At 34.6% G+C, this 25,103-nt stretch overlaps 3 protein-coding genes across 3 annotated transcripts in view; 1 reads left to right on the top strand and 2 right to left on the bottom strand.

The window, feature by feature from the left end:
* Positions 1–8,081: 8,081 nt before the first annotated feature.
* On the bottom strand, positions 8,082–10,707 carry LOC111450786. The gene is made up of 2 exons (XM_023091077.1): positions 10,320–10,707; positions 8,082–8,479 (listed from the first exon to the last, which is right to left on the bottom strand). The coding sequence occupies exons 1-2, from the start codon at positions 10,544–10,546 to the stop codon at positions 8,272–8,274; spliced, it is 435 nt and encodes a 144-aa protein (XP_022946845.1). The 5' UTR covers positions 10,547–10,707; the 3' UTR covers positions 8,082–8,271.
* An 8,421-nt stretch (positions 10,708–19,128) lies between these two features.
* Positions 19,129–20,550, top strand: LOC111450538 (dehydrin ERD14-like). The gene is made up of 2 exons (XM_023090727.1): positions 19,129–19,556; positions 19,931–20,550. The coding sequence occupies exons 1-2, from the start codon at positions 19,275–19,277 to the stop codon at positions 20,312–20,314; spliced, it is 666 nt and encodes a 221-aa protein (XP_022946495.1). The 5' UTR covers positions 19,129–19,274; the 3' UTR covers positions 20,315–20,550.
* Positions 20,551–24,534: 3,984 nt separating this feature from the next.
* The window catches only part of LOC111450580 (alcohol dehydrogenase-like 7), an 18,862-nt gene continuing 18,293 nt past the window's right edge, over positions 24,535–25,103 (bottom strand). Inside the window, exons 10-11 of the mRNA XM_023090780.1 lie at positions 24,816–25,054; positions 24,535–24,663 (exon numbers count right to left, since the gene is read on the bottom strand). Of these exons, the coding sequence (XP_022946548.1) occupies positions 24,654–24,663; positions 24,816–25,054 (249 nt within the window). The 3' untranslated portion in view covers positions 24,535–24,653. The remainder of the gene's footprint in view (positions 24,664–24,815; positions 25,055–25,103) is intronic.

Here is a 25,103-nt window from a genome sequence, read left to right as displayed (position 1 = left end):
CGATACATAACGAGCCAAAACAAACAATATCTACTAGCGGTGGACTTGGATTGTTACAATAAATCTTCTCTCTACCCTAGTTGCCTTTCTTAGTCCTTTTATGTTCTCATCTCTCGTGGTCATACAAAAAATAAACAAGAAAGTAAGTATTATTCTTGGTTGATACTGATGTGTTCAAATCGAATTTGAACACCACTTGCCTACTCACTACGTACTCATAGCTATTAAAAAATTTTGGAGTGTTTGTGAGTTAGCCTGATATTTTCATACTCAACCTAATTGTTCGGGTTAATTTTTTTAATTTAAACAATAATTATTAAATAATGAACCCAACCCAACCTAATTTTTTTTAGTTGTGTTGATTTAGATTGATCATATCAATTATTCAATTATTGTCTTTAATAAAAGTAAAATGTTGGTTCCTAAAACATTTACTCAGTTTTAAATACTTAATTAAAATCACTAAAAATTATTTGCAAGAGTTGTCGGAAAATAAATAATAATAATAAAAAAAAATATATAATTAAATAAAAAAATATATGTATAAATAATTGTAACGTCAACAAAAATGTATATTTTAAAATTAACCTTAAATTAGGGTTGATTCGGTCGGAACTCATGAACCAATTCAATTTACGAAGTTTTCATTTATTTGAATTCAACCCAACCCGACCCAAATAAGGTTATAACTTATAACCCACCACGAACGATGCAAGTCGGGTTAGTTTGATTGAACTTTTCGGGTCATCAAATTTTTTTTAACACCTCTACTTTCGGCATACACTGCTTTGTGTTACAAAAAAAAAAAACATATCGTGCATGTATTAACCAATGATTACGAGTTAAGAATTACTTAAAAAGACACTTTTTTTTATGAACAAAGTGTTCGATATTATTTATCCAAATCACTACCTATCTTTGTTGGGTATATGTCGCTATCTGTCGGTACAAATACACATCTCTCTCTTTGAATTTGCATCTCAAATGCATACAGTCCCTACGAAGAGTATTGAGATTCATTAAGTCAAGGCGGCTGGAATTTACGTGCACAACTTTCCCAAGAAACTTTGTTAAAGGAAGAACACGACATTTTTTGGGCATTTTTGTGTGGGATTGTGGCGTTTGAAGAGGAAAAAACATGTTTTTTGGGGCCAACAATTTAGGAAGGGTTGACATTGAGACATGTCACATCCAATCGAGGCTAAGAGATTGTTCAAAGGCTCATAGGGAGGTTTACATTTAAGGTTGCGTTTTGAGACCAAAGACTATGAGTTTGAATAAGCTTTATTGTATGCCTTTTTTGGGGGAGAAAGTTGTATGCTTGTATACCCACTTGGTGGATTTATGATTGGTGAAAGTAGGCATTACAAAAGTTAGGTCTTTTTGGTCGCCCTTCTTGCTTTGACAATTATGATATATGTATGCAACGTCCTATTTGCTGATGATCTAGATACATTAGTTTAGTTTTTAGACTTCTAATAAATAAATAAATTTCTAGGAAGATGCAAGAAACTTCCCAGAAATAATTAAATTTATGAGTAAGGTGCAAAACCCAAATGGACACATTAGTTTTGCTTTTTAGACTACTAAGAAATTATTGAATTCACTGTAAAGATACAAAACCCAGAAGTAGACTGTCTTTGATATATCTCAGAACTTGAAGAGCTGGTTTTTGGTTCATGCATACATGATTTACTCAAGGGTTGATAATTTGTCCCATTTAATTTGATTGGAACAAAGTGAATATCGTGAGTGATGAATATAATAAGAATGTGTTGAATAAACATCCAAAGTTTTGAGGCTAGATTTGGTTGATTCCGTCATAAAGAAACTTTTGATATTTAAAAACACTAAGATCGGTGCTTTGATACCATGTTGAGAATGATGTTATGATACCATGTTAGGGATGAGAGCTCCGATACCACGTTAAGAATGAGATTAAAAGTCAAATATTCTGTTCAATAAGGTTTAAATAGGATACAAGGTAATAACGGAATCCTAAAAATAAAAATATACAAAATATACTATTAATAAAATTTTGAAAACAGGCTAGGACTATGTAAAATATATTTCAATATTTATTTTATGGATTTACATTCAGTTCAAAACATAAATAAAGATAATATAATTTTTTAACATAAAATAAATTGAAATAAAAAATCTCTCAACTACTAATTAAATTCAATTCTAGTGGCCTATCATGATCTATCATGACTTCTATGGTCTTTCAAGTGTTCACAGATATCCATGTATGAGAGTTTTATCTTTACTTGAAAAATATAAAGATAACACGTGACCTGAGTATTTTATGAAATATTCAATAAGTCACCCACACTATTAGGGTTAGCAATGCAATCACACACATAACATGATTGGGACCTATCTTAAAATCGTCACATGATCTTGGACTCTTTTTAGTTTCGGGCAGGGTTGGATGTGTGGTACTTCTCCACACATAGCCCACGTACGTGCACATAGTCTCACCAGGTGAGCTTGACACGTACCCCTAGGCTTGACATGGTCGGACTTAACGTGTTACATGTCGCCGAACGCCATAAAAGAGGAAAGGCTTGAATGATATCATGGCGAATATGAATATCGAAGGTATGAGTTTGTACTAACATAATGTATAGGAGAAGTATCTCAATGCATATGACACATACATGCATGAGATCCTCATAATTTACATTCAAAACACAGCATTAACGTCGTTCCTTTTCTCATTCATCCATGACATATTCCATACTTGCACTATGTATACATGGTAAACATCATGTAGTCTATTGCATAATCTTTACATGGCATTCTTACATAGTCCTAACACAATATAATCGATATCACATTTCAATACATAAAGCACACAAGCATAGTATAAAAATATTATGGCGCATATAGGGGCCACCAAGGCATGCACGATCCTACATCATGCAGTTATCTATCTCTAAGAATAAGATGACTTACCTGATTAGCTGTTCATCGCTAATTTATCCTTAATGAAAGTTTGATTTCGTCATTTGTTTGAAATTCAGGTCAACTTATACAAGCCCATGACATTAGTTTCAAGTAGATATTGTCTTGTCTCTTATACCATTTGTAACAGCCTAAATGCATTACTAGCAGATATTATCCGCTTTAGCTAAACGTATTGTCGTTAGTCTCACGGTTTTGAATGTGTTTATTAGGGAGAAGTTTCCACACCCTTATAAAAAATGTTTCGTTTCCCTCTCCAACTAATGTAAGATCTCACAATCCACCCCTTTGAGGGTCCAACGTCCTCGCTGAAACACCGTCCGATGTCTGGCTCTGATACCATTTATAACTGCCACCCACCGCTAGCAGATATTGTCAGCTTTAACTCGTCACATGTTGTCACCAACCTCACAGTTTTAAAACGCATCTACTAGGGAGAGGTTTACACACCTTTATAAAAATGTTTTGTTTCCCTCCTCAACCGATGTGACATCTCACATTATCAAATATAAATACATTTCAAAACGACCTTTCTAGAGATTTAAAACACGTTTTTATATCTACCGATGAATTTTTAAGCATTTGAAAGTTATTTCAAACCTTTACTTGATTGATGCTCCAACAACGTCGATTGACTAACACTATTTGAAAGGTGCATAGCTTCTTTAAATGTCTCGTTAATTAATACTCTATAAATAGATCTTTTTGTAGGTTCAGAAACAGAGCATATCGTTGAATCAACCAAAAAGCTCGGAAGTAAAATTTAAAGCTATAAGCACATAATTGTGATACAATCCAATGCATTGGGACTTACCTATAATTGGTGCATTCTTGTTTATACTGAATTATTCATTGAGAAGTTGACTGTCGTTTTCCAATTTAAAATCATTGCTTTCTTGAAAAGTTTGCTCCCAATTATGACATCATTTCTTATACTCAATTTGGAAGCTGCTCCAAATTTTAATAACTACTTACTTCCCCTTCACGTTTAGGGTTTCGGTCCTACGAGTAATAGTTTAACGATATTCAAATGGGACACCTGAATCTTTATCTTTTTTATGCTAATTGAGCTATGTTCATATTGACGTCGAGTATTTTTTAAATTTTGTCCAATTTTTTTTTTTTTTTTTGTTAAAACATCATTTTAATCTCTATACTTTGTAATTTATTTAATTTTAGCTATATTGGTTGATTTTTTAAATTCTAACATTAAACAAATCCCGACGTATAGATACGGGTATTTTATCTTATTTTTTCGGTTCAATAAAAACATTGCTATAAAAAATAGAAAACAAAAGGTTTAAAAATGCCACTTTAGTCCTTATATTATTGTTTAAGTTCATTTTAGTTCTTGTACTTCGAAATCGTATCTTTTAAAATATTCATTTTAGTCCCTAAAATTTTACAAATATCTATTTTAATCAATATTTATAAATCTTTATAAAAAAATTATATAAATTTATAGCTATATTTTAAAAGATTTAGTGAAATAAGTGTCTAAGTTAAAATCTCGATTAAAAAATGAAACAAAATAAAAAAATTAAATTAAATTAGTCACGTTTTTTAATGTATTTCAACAAAATTAGATAGTTTAATAGGACGACTAAATTGTTGAGGATTGTTAGGAGTGAGTCCTATATTGACTAATTTAGAGAATGACCATGCATTTATAAGTAAAGAAATACATCTTCATTGGGATGAGATCTTTTGGGAAGCTCAAAACAAAGTCATGAGAGCTTATGCTCAAAGTGGACAATATCATACCATTGTGAAGAGTCGTGTTTATCTAACATGGTATCAGAGTCATGTCCTAAACTTAGCCCATGATAATAGAATCCTCAAATATCAAACAAAGAAAATTGCGAGCCGCAATTAAGCTAAAGTGGACAATGTCATACCATTGTGGAGAGTCGTGTTTTCTAACATAATATCAGAGTCATGTCCTAAACTCAATTAAGGGGAGACTGAATCCTCAAATATCAAACAAAGAATTGCGAGCCTTTCATATTAGTGTACTTTGTTCGAGGAGAGGATTGTTGGGAGTGAGTCCCACGTTGGCAAGTAAATGAATATATCTTTATTGGGTTGAGGCCTTTGAGAGCTTATACTCAAAGTGAACAATATCTTCCTAATCTAAAATGAACTAAAATAAATAATAATAGAGATATAAAAAAATAAATTTTTTTTTTTATGTGAACTAAAAGTAAAAGTATGAGCAAAAGAATCTTGATCGTACGATGTTTGGGAACTTGGTTCTGTTGGACAACAAACAACCACTTAAATTGGGGCCACACAAGCATCGACGAGATAAAGACCACCTACCTATAATACTACTACTAATAATAATAATAATAATAATAATTAAAGTCATAAATATAAACATCAAATCATGGACAAATATACATATTTTCTAAAAATATCTAATTTGTGTTCGTTATTTAAAAATATCTTAATCTTTTGTATACGTTTCAAAATTATTATGTGAGAAGAAACCCTTTATAAAATTGGGTTTCGAAGAGAAGTGGAATGAGTAAAGAGAGGAACGAGTGCGAGCAAGGAAACTGGGTCTCGAAGAGAAGTGGAATACTATGATTGTAAGATCCCACATCGACCGAAGAGAGGAACGAGTGCGAGCAAGGACACTGGGTCTCGAAAGGAGGTGGATTGTGAGATCTTCCATTGGTTGAAGAGGAGAACGAAACATTCTTTATAAGACTGTAGAAATCTCTTTCTAGCAGACGTGTTTTAAAAACCTTGAGGAAAAACTCGGAAGGGAACGCCTAAAGAGAACAATATCGACTAGCGGTGAGCCCAAGCTGTTCCAGTGACAATGACAATAGCTAATACTATCATAGGTCACCATCTCACCGTTCCATATGTTATGTACGGTAATTTAGCGAAAAAGAAAAGGGTTAACTTTTGCATAATGGAAGACTAATCTTATCCATTTAAGGTACGAAGTAGCCCATAAAAATAGGCCAACAAAACAGGGATTTCCATTTAAGAAATAATTGAGTCCCAACATGTTTACAGAACAGAAGTATGAAGAGACAGCAACAAAGTACAAACAAAAATAGACAAACAAAAATAGACAAACTAAAACAGACAATCTTAGTTGTCCAACTTGGAATATATAAACATTCTCAACAATCCTACCATAATTTGTGTTTCATTCAAAAAATGCAATCTAAAAATTTTAAGTTTAGCGTTCTTTTCCCGTATAAAAATCATGCCCGTTAGTTTTATGGCTTGAGACAAACTGTTGCACCGAACCCTGGTGTTCGATTTTTGTTGGAAGTGAATGCGATGAAAATACCAAACGGGTTTTGGTCATGAATTGGATAAGTCTCATCGTAACGAGAGAGTTACGAGATGACTCAATCTTTATAAGAACTTACTCAAAGGTCAGGTTAAATAAGTCGAAATTATAAAGTCGGTAGATTTGTAGATATTCTTGATGAGGTTAAACTTATTGGATATGAACGGATCGAAACTTATGTGTAGATAAGAAAATACAGATGTTTAAAGTAAGAATTATAACAAAGAGTTGACTTAATCGGAGAAAGTAGACGGCAAATTTAGAAGCTATCAACCAACGTGAAGGCTAGAGAATCCATAAATTGCTACACAATAATTCATAACATGTCTATTCTACCGATGCAAACCTATGGCTCGTACATTCAAACTCCAATTCAATTATTTCAAATTTAATATATATTGTCATACAATTAATGATCCAGCAATTGCATATATTAACAATAAAATGAATAACTCAACCAACCACAAATAAAGAATACACAACTGTTTATAGATTATGCTAAAAAAATAAATCAAATAATAACTAAATTAAAAGTCGAAGAAATTCAACAAAATCCAAAAGTGAGGTTGTGTGGATCTCATGGCCATATGGGTCTACTTGGTCCATGACTTACGTTACTCTTGGGCCTTAGATCATATCACATGAGTGCGTTATTGTCGAGCTGTATGTTTCAAAATTATAGCAACGAAGATATGTACGTATGTTTCAAGTGTGAAGCAAAGGGGCTTGAGTTCGAATCCGAACATAGCTCTATGCCCCCTCGCAACACTCTTCCAGTGGCCCTAAACGTCTATGGATATGGATAGCTCTATGCCCCCTCGCAACACTCTTCCAGTGGCCCTAAACGTCTATGGATATGGATCTTACGTACTCTAAACTTCTAACATCTCCACGTTATCGTCATAAAACTCTTCATTGTTTGTTTAATATGAGTTATACCAATTAGAATGAATACGAAATAAATTAGTGTCAGTTAAATTTAGTAGCTTAATTAAGCGGTTAAGATATCATTATATTATTACCAAAATAAGAATAATATTTCAATGATATGTAATGATGAGTTGATATTTAAATGAAAACAAACAACCAAATAAATTTAAAGGGAAGGTGATAAGATGGGATTGGTGTTGAAGAGTTCTTGTCAATTTTGAAAGCTGTTGTTAAATGACTTTTGCATATCAACAAACTTGAATACATTGAAATTAATAAAATAATAATAATTATAATAAACAATTTAACGAGATTGGGTGAGGTCAGTGAACACTTTTTAGACTCAAACCAATTGTTCAAAGGTGATTTATTTCACCCTCGCAGCTATGAACTCACTTTCAATATATATTTTAAAAAGTTACCTCCGGGAGAATAAATAATCGAAAAAATAATAAAATAAAATAAAGCTGTGTATACAATTATGTAAGTAAAAATATATATTTTAAAATTAACAATAAATTTGAGTCGGATTGGTTCAAGTTCAACCAATGAACCACAGAATCCATAAAGTTCTCGTTTATTTAAACTCAACTCAATCCAAAAGATTCATAACCCAATTCAATCCAATCCAAACCGTACGCGTTGGGTTGACTTGATCTGATTAGTCAAATTATCGAGTTTTTTTGAACACCCTTTAACAAATTTTTTCGAACAAACTAAACATCATCATCTTCTTTTCCTTGTAATATGTTTAGATTTAGATCATAACAACCTGAAACTGAGTAACATTATGAAGATGATCAAAACTCTCAGATAAGAAAGCATTCCCAGTGTTCTAAACTAACCACATCAATCTCATTCATTTTTTTTTTCTTTTCATTTTTCTTATAAAAGCAGCTTCCCTGGTGATTACAGATCCCAATATAACAGAGAATGAGGGGGAGGAGAAAGGACCAAATCTATTTCTTCATGAATATAATTCAGGGCATTTAGAACATTTCAAAAAAGAAAAAAAGGTTCAGTATATCTCTCCTTCTACTATCAGTTTTTTTTCACATGGACAATGGAAGAAGCATCCTTCTTTTCTTCTTCCTAGCCAATCTCATTTGCTTTGTTACTTTCATGCATACAATCAACAACATCGTTATGCATACTAAAACGAAAGTCAACTGCATATGTCGAAAATATAAAGAAACTGCGGAAAACACCAAGAAGGATAGAATTATGAGTTCCCATATTACAAAAATGACTACATCCACCCTGCATCAAGAATACAACAATCAAAATGTACATCAGAAGTGATATCATATTGGATATCTTCATGCTATCAGGAGAGCTAATTGAATACATAAACCGAACGATAAAGAATGTGGTATGGAAAGTGGCACCGAGTCAAGCCTACGGATATCTATTTGGATATGTTGTACATAGGATCTATCAGGGGAGCAAATCAAATACATAAACTGAACGGTAAAGAATGTGTTATGGACAGTAGCACCGAGTCAAGCCTACGGATGTCTATTTGGATATGTTGTACATAGGATCTATCAGGAGAGCAAATCAAATACATAAACCGAACGGTAAAGAATGTGTTATGGATAGTAGCCCCGTGTCAAGCCTACAGACATCTATTTGGATATGTTGTACATAGGATCTATTAGGAGAGCAAATCAAATACATAACCCGAACGGTAAAGAATGTGTTATGGATAGTAGCCCCGTGTCAAGCCTACAAATATCTATTTGGATATGTTGTACATAAGATCTATCAGGAGACCAAACAAAAACATAAACCGAACAATAATGAATGAGCACTGTGTCAAGCCTACAGATATCTATTTGGATACGTTGTACATAAGATCTATGAGGAGAGCAAATCGAATACATATACCAAACGATAAAGAATGTATTATGAACAGTAGCACCGTGTCAAGCCTACAGATATCTATTTGAATATGTTGTACATAAGATCTATCAGGAGAGCAAATCGAATACATATACCGAACGATAAAGAATGTGTTATGAACAATAGCACCATGTCAAGCCTACGGATGTCTATTGGATATGTTGTACATAAGATCCATCAGGAGAGCAAATCGAATACATAAACCGAACACGATAAAGAATGTGTTATGGACAGTAGCACCGAGTCAAGCCTACGGATATCTATTTGGATATGTTGTACATAAGATCAAAAGATGTGTCGATTGGTTTAAGTGACAGCTCTTGATCAATAATGAACTAGTTCCAAGCTAAGAATGCATCTATAGTTCCTGTTAACTATCATACATTCTTTAGAACCTAAAACAAACAAATAACATTGAACAAACATCGTGCTAGGAACATACAAGAATTCTTCGCCCAATTGACACTAGAAAAATTAACAATTATAAACATGAAAAACGTATTCTCAAGATTGTGTGATTTGAAACTTAGAACTTCACTCACCAGAGATGCATAATTGGATGCTAAAACATTAATACAAGTGGGTTTTCTTCAAGAATCTGATAACTTTGGTACAATTTCGAACATAATTTCCTCGAGTGCAATGCAATTAGCAAACAAGGCGAGATATGAACAAACAGAACTCTATCAACTGAAACTCATAATCTAAGGATTTGATGCTAAACTTGTAAGTAGAAGAAATTTCCCAGGCTACGGCTAAAGAGACTCACAGAATGACATGATGCATCATGACATTTATTTACAAAAATCCCGTTTCAAGTACCAAATTCCACACGATCACCATTATTTTCCTTTTCTAATCAACGCAGGGATTATCGAAGATTAATGCCCAGAACAAAAGCAATCAATAATTGTAATACGATCTTGCCAAATGCCAAAGTCCATTGACCAAAAAAAACAAAACAAATTGAATCATCCCATACAAAGTAGAACAAATTTGAGACACCGTCTGTGAAAATCTACAATGATCCGAATCCTGTAACTGAGAGTTTTAAAGAACACAAAAACCACGTTCATCGATCACAAACAATAAAAAGGAAACAGAACGAACACACAAGATTGAGAATCTAAAGAATCAACATGTAACAACGAGAATCGTAGGTAAAACAAGGAAGTAGGAAATGAATGGGAGATACCTGGAGGATGTAATATTAGAGGTAGAGGAGAAGAAGGAGGCGGAAGCCCAGTCGTGCTTGGATCGAATCTGGTATTCTCTCAACTGTTCAACCAGATTCGATCGAGTAATCATGGCTGCGCCCCGAGAGGTTGGTTTCTCTGAAGGGCGACGATGAAGAATGGGGAATTTAACACAGCCACAGATGAATGGAACGAGGAATTGAGAAATGGAATTGAGAGAGAGCATGAGCGTTGAATTCGCAGTGGTTCAGGTTGAGGTTGCGCTGCGTGGACCTTCTCTTACTACAACCAACCCCTCTCCCTCTCTGGCCTTCTTCCTCTTCGTTTCTTGTTCTTCCCCAAATTCCATTCAATTCCGTCCCTCAAATTTGGACTGTGCTGAATCAAAATGTAATGGACCTCTTGATTTGGGTTCTTATTTGTTTGTGATACTCCTTTCATCCGCTTTGCCCATTACGTTCGGCTCTGCATCAGGCCCACTCCCATCCCCATGCCCATGCCCATCTCCATGCCTTGCTTGTGGAGGACATTTTTAGGGTTTGTTGCAATTTATTCTAGGGGATGGCTTGTGACATTCTCTTGCTCAAACTCGGGCTCAGGCTCGGGCTAGCTCTAGCTCGGGCTTGAAAAGAAAATACATTAAAAAAAATTGAGAAGAGCCGAGAAATTGAGATTTTGAAGGTTAATTGTGAGATCTCACGTTGGTTGGAGAGAGACACGAATCATTCTTTATAACGGTGTAAAAACTATCCCTAACAAAAGCATTTAAAATCGTGAGATTTACGATTATATATAACAGGTCAAAGTAGACAATGTGAGCTCACGTTGTTACATTAAAAGTCGTATCAACATTTTTAGTAAGGAATGAGGATGAGATCAACTTCTTCCTACCCGATAATTATATGTTGTAAGCCGTTGTTGTTGCCTTTTTGCTTGCATCACATATAATACAAATTTCAATCTTTCAAAACCCTCTTTTGAAATCTCTCTGCCCCCGTTTTCTAAAGCTTTCTTCTTGAGTCGAGGCCGAAAACTCGAGCATACGTCGCTTGACTGTAGGTGACACAAGAACGAATTGGCTTAACTCACTTGTTGTTGGGAAGTGAGTGTTGCACAATCGTAAGTCCACTGCCATCAAAAGTGCGATTGTGACAAGTGGTTGCAATTCATGGCACATTAAAAAAGAATCATGCTTCAATTATTCTTCAACCAGTTAGGGTTTACATATCAATACACGTATAAAGTTCGACTGTTTTTTTTGCAACATGCATATTTTCGTTTCTTCATTTTATACGTCATCAGCATGCATATGGTAACAGCTCAAATCGTTCTAAAATTTTAGAAAGTCGTATTATTATAATAGTAAACGCTCGGGATCGACGATTGACCTTCATTTCATGTGTGGATACAAATGAAGTTCGTCGTACACGACTGAACCCAGATCTTCACAATTTTTAATCGCTCAAGAATTAGTTCTTTAAGTGGAGATCACGTTCTTCGATGGATCTTCAATTATTGTTTAAACGTCCACGCATCTAGATCGATTTAAATTCTTTTTAGTACTAATAAAGAAATTTTATATTTCATTATTGTAGAACTTCATGTTATTAATAATGATTAAGCACGTGTCCTCAACTTTTAGCAGAAATTCATGTTCTAAGAGACCCCATCATGAATTATGATCATCAATTCAAGCAGCAAAATTTCATTATATCGATTTAAATTCTAAACTTTCAGTAAATTAATTTAGATTCTTCCATAGAATTTCATTTTAATACTGCTACATTGATTTTCGTACGTGATAATGTAAATTAAATAAAATGTGATAATCAAATCAATCCAACCTCAACCGAGCCGTTTGAGTTGAATTTTGAAATTTGGGTTAGGTTGGATTCCTCGGTTCAACCAACTCGAATTTATTATTAATTTTAAATAATTTTTACATGTTTGGAAGGTAATTTTTTAAAATATATATTCAAATTGAGTTTTAAATCTTAATTAAAAGTTTGAAAATAAATAAATAAATATTTTACGAACTAACATTTACTTTTATTAAAAACAAAAATTTGAAAAAAATGACGGAGTAACTCAAACTAACTCAATCCTAAGAGTTGTTTGAACGGAAAAAATTTACAACTCGAGTCATTGAGTTGGATAAATCCGACCAAACCCAACTCTCAAACACTTCTAATAAATTGATATTTTCTCTTGATATTAACTACGACGAATGATTAAAAAGAATTTACAGAGTGAATCGACATAAAGTTAGACAAAGAAATTAATCACCGAGCATAAGGAAAAGTCAGAAGTTCTACCATATTTTTATAAATTCCGAAAGACCAAGTTTTTCTTTCTAAAAATGACCTAATTTCTACTCTCGTATAAAGTAGATAACGAAATACAGAAATTAACGAGCCGAATTCAAGTTTATAACTTGTCTTAAAAATCAAATGGTTATCAAACAAGACCTGAAAATCTTCGAGACGTTTTATATAAGTGATTTTATTGTAACCACTCCGGACATGATATTAGCTAAATATAATTATTGTAGATATCGAAAATAAACGTACCGGATAATATTTGATTCAATATGTAGGCATAGCTTTATGAAAACAGTGATATACTTTAATGAGCCCAAGTTGGATGCTCAATAATGCAGCCGTTAAAACAAGTATGGCTTCCTTTAAAAGCATGCCATGCCACCACAGATGTGCAACTAGAACCATCTGGATCACCTAATAAAGTTTTGAATCAATAAATATTTTAAGATTAAATTTGTTGATGTATACCTAAGCAACTACTTGAAATCACGTGTAGTTCATTATTATTTGTTGGGCGTTTATATGACTCGATAAATTGATCGACCTGAATTATCTAATAAAAGTTGGGTTGGGTTTGGTTAAATTTTTTTTAGTTTGGGTTCAGTTGAATGTTTGAAAAATCGAAAATTCAGTTCCATTTGTGAGTTGATGTTCTCTTGGTTGGGTTAAACTTAACTCTACCATACTTGATATTTGAACTGATATGAACCAAGAGACATCAATCATACAATATGCTTCAATGAAGATTTGAAGATTTGAAGAAAAGATTGTCAAAATTATCAAAAGATGTTTCAATTCATGCTACATTGAAGAAGAATAAAGTTTGATTGTTGTAAATTTTGAGTGGGTTATAATTTAGAGTAATTTAGAGTTATTATATTTTAAGACTTTTTATTTAATTTCGGTTACATTTACATAATGGCTAATTATGGCCATAAAGTGTGAATGAAACATCTTTTGATAATTTTGACAATCTTTTCTTCAAATCTTCATTGAAGCATATTGTATGATTGATGTCTCTTGGTTCATATTATGAACGTTATGAGATTTTAGTTATTGATATCGTGAATAAAAAGAATTTATTAAATAATTTTTTTAAAAAAAGAGAGAATCAACTAGCTTTGGGTTCGAGTGACATTTCACCCCTAACGACAATTCATCTGTTGATTCTTCAGCATGTTGGTTTGGACCTCTACTTAGTTTCACCAGAGCTTCATCCTAATTATGGATAGATCACTTAGGTTTGGGTCCATAAGCAGTGACAATTGTCCCATGAAGACTGGTTTTCGCTAGCTCCGGTGGCTTCCCTTAATCAAGCGACTACCTATGAGTCGTCAGCTCATTCTTCAACAGGCATGCAGTCAGAGTCCAAGTTTCCTCTCACTGCTTGGAATCAGCAGTCTTACAGTTTCATGTTCTATTTTACTCTTCGATGGGACTCTTTTCCAGTCACCCAGGAGTATTTAACCGAGGATTCAAATAGTTTGGGCTCAACCTATTTTGCCTAATTAGTCTCATTCTAGTCTAATTTGCTACCCGTTTGATGGGTTATTCTCTAATTCGACCTGGGTCGACACTGATTTGACCCGTTCACCAAAATTTCAACTAGTACTTCACTTTTTTTTTTTATTGGTTCAACATTATTTAGGTTCAACATTATTTAGGCTCGTTTTAGAACATTTATAGTAAGTCTAAGCTAATTTGAGGGTTCTTTAAGCATGTCTAAGTGAGATTTGTGGGTGTTCCATAGCACTCGTGAGTAATTTCCAACATCATCGAGTTACGTCGAGGATTTAGATAGCTGTGAAACATGATTTTCATCAATTATTTGGACACAATACATCGTGATCGAATGATCTATGTTGTATGATATAATTTCTAAATGTGAACTATCGTTTTACTATGTTAAAAATCATATGGTTTATAATGTATATATGCAGCCATGTTATTATGTATGTCAACCACGTTATTGTATGATGAAAGAAATGGTAGCCATGATGATTTTAAATAATGAATATATGGTAGCAATGAGAGTGACAATAAAGTTTATGGAAGAAATTATTATGATTTACATTATGAGTTATAATGTATGTTTATTAATTTGATGAATTATATTTGGATATAAATCAATCAATTAAAATAGATTGCTAAACAAAATCAATTTACTAATTAAACTTAATTTATTTAAATTAGTTCCCTAAATAAAATCTACAAATTAACTAAATTGAATTGAAATTAAATTCAATTACATAGAAAAAAGTTCATATAAAATAAATTTCATTTTAAAATATTAATTTAAAATAACAAAATACCTCATATTAAATAATGCACCCAACTCAAACCAATTTGGAATAGTTCGAACAGGTCGTTTATTCAAAATTTTGTTTAATAACGTATTTTTTTTATTTTTAAATATTTAATTAAGCTAACATATATTTTGAAAATTTATTTCTTAAATAATTAAAAATTATTTTTAAGAGTAAGAATAAATAATCATAAAATTAAATAAAAATAAAATAAATATATGTTATATCATATATATATATATATATATATATATATATATATATTTAAAAATAATAATAAATTCGTTGGTCTGGTTCCTCTACGCCTAGGACACCAGAATATCAAACCATGAACGAAGAAAGGCATGAGAGAAGAGCATATTGGCTAGTGATTGTGAGGTCCCAATTCTTGACGGGAGGGGACACCAAAGGCCTCTGCCCTTCCTTATCCCTTGGATAGATAGAGAGGGAGGGTAGAGCTTTTTTTGGTTTTTTTCATGTTGTTTGAACAATGGTTTTTTCGTGTTGTCAAAGAGTTGAACAATGTGTTTCGGTCGATAACTTATGAACCAACCCAATTCATAATAATTTTCATTTATTTAAATCTAACCTAACTCAAACGGTACCAGTTAGGTTGGGTTGGGTTGGTCAAGTTTTTCAGATCATCGATTTTTTTTTTTTTTTTTTTTGTATATTTATGTGTAACCAAACATAATAATCGATTATTTCTAAACATTTTATTATCATATATTTATTATTCGACCATCCAACCAGATTTAAATTCTCAAATTTCACATATTTTATAATATTCATAAAAGAAAAAGAAACTCAATTATTTTGTAAATTTATTTCTATTCAGAAAAATGTCCCTATTTGCTTTTTTTTTTGTTGAAAATATTATTAAAACAACTCATAATTATCCAAATTATATTTCGAACAAAAAGAAAAAAAAGAAAATATTGATTTTGTTGAAAAATAAATGGATATTAAATTGACAATGAATAGGCCAACACAGAATAGAATATGAATATGACGTCAGTGTGCGGACACGTGTCGTGCAGCGCAGGTGGGAAGACATTAGAAACCGACGCTGGAACAAGAAGAGTTCGATTGGATTAAGGAACTCTTTAAATCAAATTTAAGTATTTATTTATTTATGAATAAATTAATAAAATGTCTTAAAAAAAATATTAAATAAATTTTTAAAAGTTTCAATAATATTCTTATTCTTAAAAAAAAATTCAAAAATACAGTAATACCGAGTTCTAAAAATATCTATGAACTTTTTAAAGTATTATTAAAAAGTTTAAAGATAATATCTGTGACGTCCATAAATAGTTTTCATCCATATATCGACCGCAATATTTTTTAAACATAGTACTAATACTTTTTTAAAAAGTGGAAGATTATTAATGAAATTTTTTTAAATTTAAGAATATTTTTTTAGATACTACGAAAAGTTTAAGGATGTTTTTAAAACAGATTACTCAAAACCTAATCGGGAGATTAATATGGCAAAGACTGCGTAGATAAAACTACTACCACCACATGTATCGAGTGACTTGATATGCTTTTGAATGGTAAACATACTCAAAATTAACATACGTTGTTAGCTGTCTTATGTCACAATCGTACTCTTGTGGCAGTGGGATAATGATTGTGCAGCACTTACTCTAACTCGATAAACAAGTCAGTCGTATGAAAATCGTAAGTCGAGGACAATTTAGACGTATGGTCGAACATCGGTTATGTTTGGGAGAAGGTGTATAGAAAACGTGAGCAAGAAAATAATTGGTAAGAAAGCAATGTTATAAGCTAAAAGAAAATAAGCAACAACCACAACCTTTGATAGCATATAATACATCTTCGTGTATTTTAGCCTAGTTTGTGTAGACATGATTTTGTTGAACTGTCGTACATGATCGGGATTTTGTTAAATCAAGTAAAAGGGATTTGAAATGGGCATGCAGCCATGGGCAACACGTTCTGGACAAGCATGACCGAGACATATGCACGCAACCACAAGTAACACGCCTTGGACAATGATGCCCATGACATCTTGCATACCTTGTTCTTACATGAAAGAAAGACGTTTCGACAAAGGCTAAGTATTTATAAAATAAGTGACTACAGTATTCGGGTTTTAAAATGCAAATACAAGCAACATGAACCATTTTTATACACAGTCTTATATGCACCATTTTTATACGAATAGAACCCACCAAATTCATACCACTTTCAAAATTCTTGAGTCTCAACGAGTACACAACACTTTTGTACGCACTGACCCTATAATTTTTCATACTTTCATAAAGCACATTCGTACATGTGATCCTCAATTTGAAAACATCAGCTTTCGAAATATGATGCAACATCATAAATACTTCCTTTGAAAAATGGTTCTCATAATGCACATGACTAACATAAATACGTCATTAAAAAACTTATACCTAGCATTTAGGCATAAATGACAGCATAACATACCCACGTCGTAGACATCATGTCAATGGATCAAGCAAAATAATACACATCATACAATCCGCCAAACCTAGCATATAGCGTCCTACAGTTAGTTCCTCCTCGATCATAGTGTAACAAGTTCTACACTTGGTTATCCAACTCATAGATGTAACTCATACACGTTTAAACTACTCACAAATATGCGTAATTACCCCGTTATTCATAAATTCTATTTAGATATGTTTAAAGTGTCCTCGAATCTACTTTTTTACCAAACATGGTCTAAAAAAAACCTTAATTTGTAGAACGGGCGATAAGGAATCAATTTAAGGGAAAGCTCTGATACCAAATGATAATGAATCACTACAAGTGAAGTAAGATTCAGATTAGCTGCTTGATCAAATATCTCAAGGCAAGAATACTTGTTTGAGATTTAAATCACTCCACAAACAAGATCGATTATGTCTAGCTTGAATGATTTTAAACATGCAAACTAAATTACATAAGATTGTAGACTAATTGCAGACTAAAGGAAAGGTAAGAACACTTAGTCCTAATGATAAGGAATCACCGAAGGGAAAGTAAAATTCGATTACCTTGTTGATCAAATATCTCACGGCAAGAATACTTAACTGAAACTCGAATCACTCCACAAAAAAGGTCAATCATGTCAAGCTTGAATGATTCTAAACATGCAATCTAAACTACGTAGAATTGGGGGGAAAATGTTCATTTTACTGCATTTTTCAAGTCTCCTTTGCAAAGACAACATACATTATGTATATAGCTATCTTTCGTATTGTATGACCATAGTTAGTCAGTATGTAAATTATCATCTACAAAAAATTTGTAACCACGTAAGAATAAATAAAGCTTGATTCTTCCTTAAATTGGCGTGAATTGCAACATCTCATAATAATTTGAACAACATTTTCTTCGCATCTTTCTTGAAATTTATATTACATGATTAATATCTTGGTTCATATCAACTAACTTAAATCATGTTGATCTAATCAAAACAGTAAAAAACTACTCAAATTTTGGGTTGAACGAATCAAGCTAGGGTCGAACCAGGCTGAAGGAGTGGAGAATTGAACTGACGTGAGCACTAGACACGTGAATCGATCGGGTCAAGGTGGGCTAGTCGAATACGCACGAGACACGTGGGGCGACTAAGCTCGTGTAGAAGAGAACTAACATTATTTAAAAAAAAAAATTAAAAAAATTAAAAATTAAAAATCTAGAACCGACCATTGGTCTCCAATGACCTCTTAGAACGTGAGAATCTTACATAACGTACACTTCCACCGACTCTCTCATTTCCCGAACCAAACCAAATACTAACGCCTTCCCTGGGCCCCACCCCTTTGCCGACCCTCAACGTTTTTATCTAATCAAGGCCGACATAACCCGGTCCCACCTCCTCATCATTCCATCTCCTTTCTCCACGTGTCTCCTTCCCATTGGCCGATCTAGAACCTTCGTACACCGTGTCCTTCTCTCTCCTACTTTCCCCTTTTGACTACTCCCACCCGCGACTACCCAAATCCACCCCACTCGCTTTCTCAACCACCCACGTGGAGAAACTAAACACGTGTCGGCGAGTGTGTAAAGCGTGAGAGTCCGCGAGGGTGTTCATAATGAAAAAGGCAAAAAGAAGACATTATTATTTTTTCCTCCTCTTTTATTAATTATTAAATAAATAATAATAATAATAAAAATAATGTATTGGGCGTTACGATCAGGCGCGTTGGATCAGCGTGGCGCGTATGGTTACACCTATAAAATGGTCCACTTGGAAACCCACTAACCCATTCATTCACTGACTCGTTCATTCACTGCTAAAAATCTGTCCTTTATTGCGATCTTGTGAACTTGAAAGCTAGCCATGGCCGACGCCGAGAACAAGAAGCTCGAGGAGGGTGCCGGCGAGGGCGCCGTCGAGGCTAAGGATCGTGGGCTGTTTGATTTCTTGGGGAAGAACAAGGAGAAGGAGGAGGAGAAGCCTCCTCAAGTTGTAGCTCCACCGGAGGAGGTGGTGGTTGTTAGTGAACAATTTGAGAAAATTGAGGTTTCTGAACCTCCGCCGCCGGTTCATAAGGTGGAGGAAGAAGAGAAGAAGCCTAGCTTGTTGCAGAAGCTCCACCGATCCGATAGCAGCTCTAGCTCGGTAAGTTGTAATTGATTCATCGATCTTAACGAACAATCGAATTGGAATGAATTTGTATGTTTCATGATTATTAGAAATGCTCCCCGATTAATAAATCATGTAAAAACTAAATCATGTGACAAGTATGTCGTTATGGTTAGAAATCACGACTCTTCACAATGACATGATACTGTCCAATTTGAGCATTAGCTCTAGTGGGTGGCTTTGGTTTGGGCTCACCCAAGAGGACTCGTATCAATAGAGATGTATTCATTACTTATGAACTCATGGTCATTCCCTAAATTAGACTGGGACTCCTTCCCAACAATCTTCAACACTTATAATATAACACGTAATTAAAATTTGACTTCTGACATGTTGGGTATGGTTTGCAGTCGAGCGATGAAGAAGGAGAAGACGGGGAGAAGAAGAAGAAGAAGAAGAAGGGTTTAAAGGAGAAGTTGAAGGAAAAGCTCGGAGGAGGAGAAGAGGAGAAGAAGGAAGAAGCGGTCGCCATCCCGGTTGAGAAGGTAGACGACGATGCACATCCCGAGGAAAAGAAAGGGTTTCTAGACAAGATCAAGGAGAAGCTTCCGGGGCACGGCAAGAAGCCCGAGGAAGCTCCATCGGCTCCGGAGGCACACTCCGGGGAGCCAGTGTCTCATCCCGAGGAGGAGGGGAAGGAAAAGAAGGGATTTTTGGAGAAGATCAAGGAGAAACTCCCAGGATACCATGGCAAGGAGGAAGAGAAGCACAAGGAGGAAGCAGGGTCTCATTGAAGATGATGGGTTAGCTCATAATCCATAATCATTGTGGCGTGGATTTGTTAATGATCTTATCGCTTTGGTTCCTTTCTTTTGTTGTGTTTTTTCTTTTCATGTGCATATGTATGGGATTTGCTTTAAGGTGGGGAAGGGATGGGATGTGTTTTTCTTTTCATGGTATTTAGTTCTTGTGTGTGTTCGATAATGTTTTTTAAAAAAAGTATTAATGAAGTCGTTATTTATTATATATATATGTTCGTTTTGAATCGAAGGACCTAAAACTGGTCAACTTTATCAATGTTTATGTGTATAAACGATTGTTACATATAATTTGCATCGAGATTATGTTACCTATCTTATAAGATGATCGGAAGAAGTTATCTGATCTAAGTGATACAATTTTCATGCACACAAATGAGTGATTGTTGCAAGTTAGTTCATACTGATGAATACGTGCAAGGTCTAAAAATGTTTAAATCATCAACTCCGTGTAAAATAGAATGAATTCAAATAGGGAAGTTACTTCCCGTCACCCAAGTAGTGAATAGCTTAGTCCGTTTCGAAATCTCCTTTAAGCTAGCAAACACACACTAATGAGACATAATAATTTAACATGTGGTGGCCTAAGTCTTTCCTCGATAAAAATATATTTTCTTTGTCATTTTTCTCTTCGGCTTGATGTGGACAATTAGCTCGCCTTTTCATAACCTTTCATTCATAAATCCCTCAAGTCAAGACGTTACTCGATGGTTAGTTGACATCTAATTAGTAGAGTTGAGTTTTGACCTATAAGTCCTTAGGATTCAGTTCTAAAATATTTTAACTAATTATTTAATTTTTTTTTTGGTTATTTTAGTTATCAATGGTATAAAAAATTTAAGGTAATTAGTGGAATCTTGAATAGTATGTGGTTGACATATACGAAGATCATGTTGAAGTAATAACTTAAAAGATCTATAATATATGAATAAGGTTAGGTGTCTTATTTTGGTAATATTATTAATACGACCTGTTTTGTAATTTGTACAAATGATTTGATCCAAATCATCCATGTTGGGAGTGGTTCGACACGTGTGTCGCACGTGGAGGAAGCTAGGCGAAGCTTAGGTTAGCACGTGGGTGGGGATCTAGGTCGGGTTGGAGCATGATGTTGAGCTGCGTCTATGTTGTTTGGCATATTGGGTCGATACCAAGTCACTGGGTTGTGCGTAGGGTGGTTGTTGGACGCGTGTTTATTCGACTGTAGACTATTGTTCAAGATTAGACTAATAACCTTAGATTTTTTTGTATAATGGATAATGTTGAATGGTAATTAAAACAATCAAAATTATTATTGAAAATTAAATAATTAATCATGAGGCTTTATGACATAAATTTAACATTACGAACTATGAATTGTGCCCTTTTATCCTGAGGTAGAAGCTAGTATATGTACCGTTTTATGATCGATTAGAATATGGTGGAATGAGTTAACCAATAGGATGCCCTATAACGAGTCATATGCTAGATACCACGCGATGTCAAATGGTTAGAACTCAACTTAGCCTTTGTTATGCCCTGACTTATATCACCAAAGACGAGGTCTACTTCCTTATGATTGACGGTGCAACATGGGGACTAGGGATAGTTAACAAACTTTATTAGTAAATCTATCGTGACCGATGGGAGTTCACACATGTACCTAGGATAACCAGATGATGATACAAATAGGGTAGTATCTCGAGATTAGAAGTTTATTGTGTTAGTATCCTGTGTGAAAATGAACAAGGGTCTCCTAACAAGGCTTCTAAGCAGTAAACCAACCACAGGAGAATGAGAGACCACATAGATACTCAGTAGTAGGTAGACACGAGGTCGCTCTCTCTCACAAAACATGGCATGATGTTATCAACCTACTAGAAGTCATCAGCTACCGAACTTAGGGGTATTTCCTGTTAGCTTAGAACTTAGATACGTGGTATTCAACTCCAAACTGGGATTTGATTTAGGGCCTATAAGAAGACCGCTTATTAAGTACTTTTATATTTATTCTTGCTACTTCTCTTTTTTAGATGACAACTAAACCTAACGTTGATGACTAGATCGTTTTGGAGCTATACAGCTCTAGAGAATCTATAGATCCGAGTTTATTTTTATTTTCATGTATTTTTCTATTGTATGCCGACTCTAGTCTTAATTTTTTCTTTTGTATTTGTCTCCCGAGTACCTGTGTTGTAAACTAAACTATTTTGAATGACTTTTATCTTTTATATATATATATAGACACACACGATGAGGTTCTCATTCACTTTTGTCTCTTATATTTTAAATAAAAAAAATTATTGAGTTTTTCGAACACTTTGTCAATATGCAACGGTCTGTAGCATGATTCCATAAAAAAATAGATTGTTACATCTCTCTCTCACCACGATCATAAGTTGTCTCAAAGATTAAGTCATAAGAGCTTATGCTCAAAGTGGACAATATCATACTAGTGTGGAGAGTCGTGTTTATTTAACATGGTATCAGAGTCATGCCCTAAACTTAGCCATGTCAATAGAATCCTCAAATGTCGAACAAATAACTCTAAAAGAAAAGGAGTTCAAGCTCCTCGAAAGCATAGTAAAAAATGACTGAAACTCCAAAAGAAAAAGGAGTCGAGTCTCGATTAAAAAGAGACGTACTTTGTTCGAGGGGAGGTGTTGGATGAAAGTCCCACATCGGCTAATTTAGGGAATGATCATGGGTTTATAATCAAGAAATACTCTCTCCATTGGACTGAGACTTTTTGGGAAGCCCAAAGCAAAGCCACGAGAGGTTATGCTCAAAGGGGACAATATCATATCATTGTGGAGAGTCGTGTTCATCTAATAAAAATAACAACCAAATGGTCATATTTGTATCACCACCCACCCAGTGTTCTTAAAATAATGTTAGAAAGCAACAAACAAGGAAAATGAAAGGTTAAATGCATACAAAAACCACACCTAGTTCTTAACCAGCTATGAAAAAGAATCCAATCACCATATCCAAAGCAAAACTTAACCCATAAATATAAAGCTTAGCGACCACACAATAGAGCATTATTGTTCTATGTCCAAGTGAGCAAGATGCGGCGGCAGTTGTTGAAGGTTGTGGCCACCGCTGTGCTTGCAGCTGTGAGCTGTTGCTGTGCTGCTGATGGGGATTGGTTGGTCGGCGTCGGGAGCTTCGACATGACTGGCCCGGCTGCCGAAGTCAACATGATGGGGTATGCTAATATGGATCAGAGCGCTGCGGGGATTCATTTTAGGCTCCGAGCGAGGACGTTTATTGTTGCGAAGAGCATCGATGGGCCGAGAATTGCGTTTGTTAATTTAGATGCTGGCATGGCTTCGCAATTGGTCACTATTAAGCTTCTCGAGAGGCTCAAAGCTAGGTATATACGATAAGTTAATAATAAACGTCTTTTAACTTGACATTTTGTCTATAAAATACTATTGAACAGAGTATTCCTTACTTATAAACTCATGATCAACCCTTTAATTAGTCGATATAGGACTATTCTCTCAATAATCATCAACAATCCTCCCCTCGCACAAAATATACCACAGAGCCTCCCCTGAGGCCAATGGAGCTCTTGAACAGCCTCCCCTTAGTCGAGGCTTGACTCCTTTCTCTGGAGCCCTTGAACAAGTACACTCTTTGTTCGACACTTGAGTCACTTTTGGCTTGAACAAAGTACACCATAGAGCCTCCTCTGATGTCTTTGGAGCCCTCGAACAACCTCCACTTAATTGAGATTTGACTCCTTTCTCTGAAGCCCTCGAACAAAATACACCATTTATTCGACAATTGAGTCACTTTTGACTGTACCTTTGAGGCTCACAACTTTTTTGTTCAACATTTAACGATTCTATCGACATAACTAAGTTAAGGGCACGACTCTAATACCATGCTAGAAACCACGAACCTCCACAATAGTATGATATTGTCCACTTTGAACATAAGCTCTCGTGACTTTGTTTTTTATTTCCCCAAAAAACGTCATACCAACCGAGATAATATTCCTTACTTGTAAACCTATGATCAACCCCTTGATTAGCAGACGTGGGACTCCTCTCCCAACAATCCTCAATACTCTTAACAATATCGATAAAGATGATTATTTTTATTACTTCAGCCTTACATTTTTGTCGAAACTAAAACCACGACATTTCATACAAAGGTTCGGAAATCTATACACAGAAGAAAACGTAGCGATAAGCGGAATCCACACACACGCCGGCCCAGGCGGCTACTTACAATACCTAGTCTACTCCATAACATCACTCGGCTTCGTTCAACAATCCTTCGACGCGATCGTCAACGCAATCGAACAAAGCATCGTCCAAGCTCACGGAAGCCTAAAACCAGGGTTCATCTTAATCAACAAAGGTAAGAAGAGCATGGTTGAATAATGATCAACTTATGGATAGGGTTGTTGAATGAAAGAAGTAGTGTGGATGTTGCAGGGGAAGTGGAGAATGCGGGGATCAATAGAAGCCCAAGTGCTTACCTTATGAACCCACCGGAGGAACGAGCTCGATATCCAACCAATGTGGACACAGAAATGAGCCTTGTGAAGGTGGTGGAGGGAGGCAGTGGGAAGAGCCTTGGCGCCTTCAGCTGGTTCCCCACGCATGGGACTTCGATGAGTAGAGATAATAAGCTCATTAGTGGTGATAACAAGGGCGCTGCTGCCAGGTTTTTTGAGGACTGGGTCGCTGCCTCCAACCGTTCTACCAGAGCCACCTCCTCCAATAAGTCAGGTCAATTGGAAAAGTTTTTTTTTTTTTTTTTTTTT

This window comes from Cucurbita moschata, unplaced genomic scaffold (genome assembly GCF_002738365.1).
Source record: "Cucurbita moschata cultivar Rifu unplaced genomic scaffold, Cmos_1.0 Cmo_Scf00012, whole genome shotgun sequence".
In the NCBI taxonomy this organism is placed as follows: Eukaryota; Viridiplantae; Streptophyta; class Magnoliopsida; order Cucurbitales; family Cucurbitaceae; genus Cucurbita; species Cucurbita moschata.
Note: the sequence above shows the minus strand (reverse complement) of the source record. Positions and strands in the feature narration are given on the sequence as shown.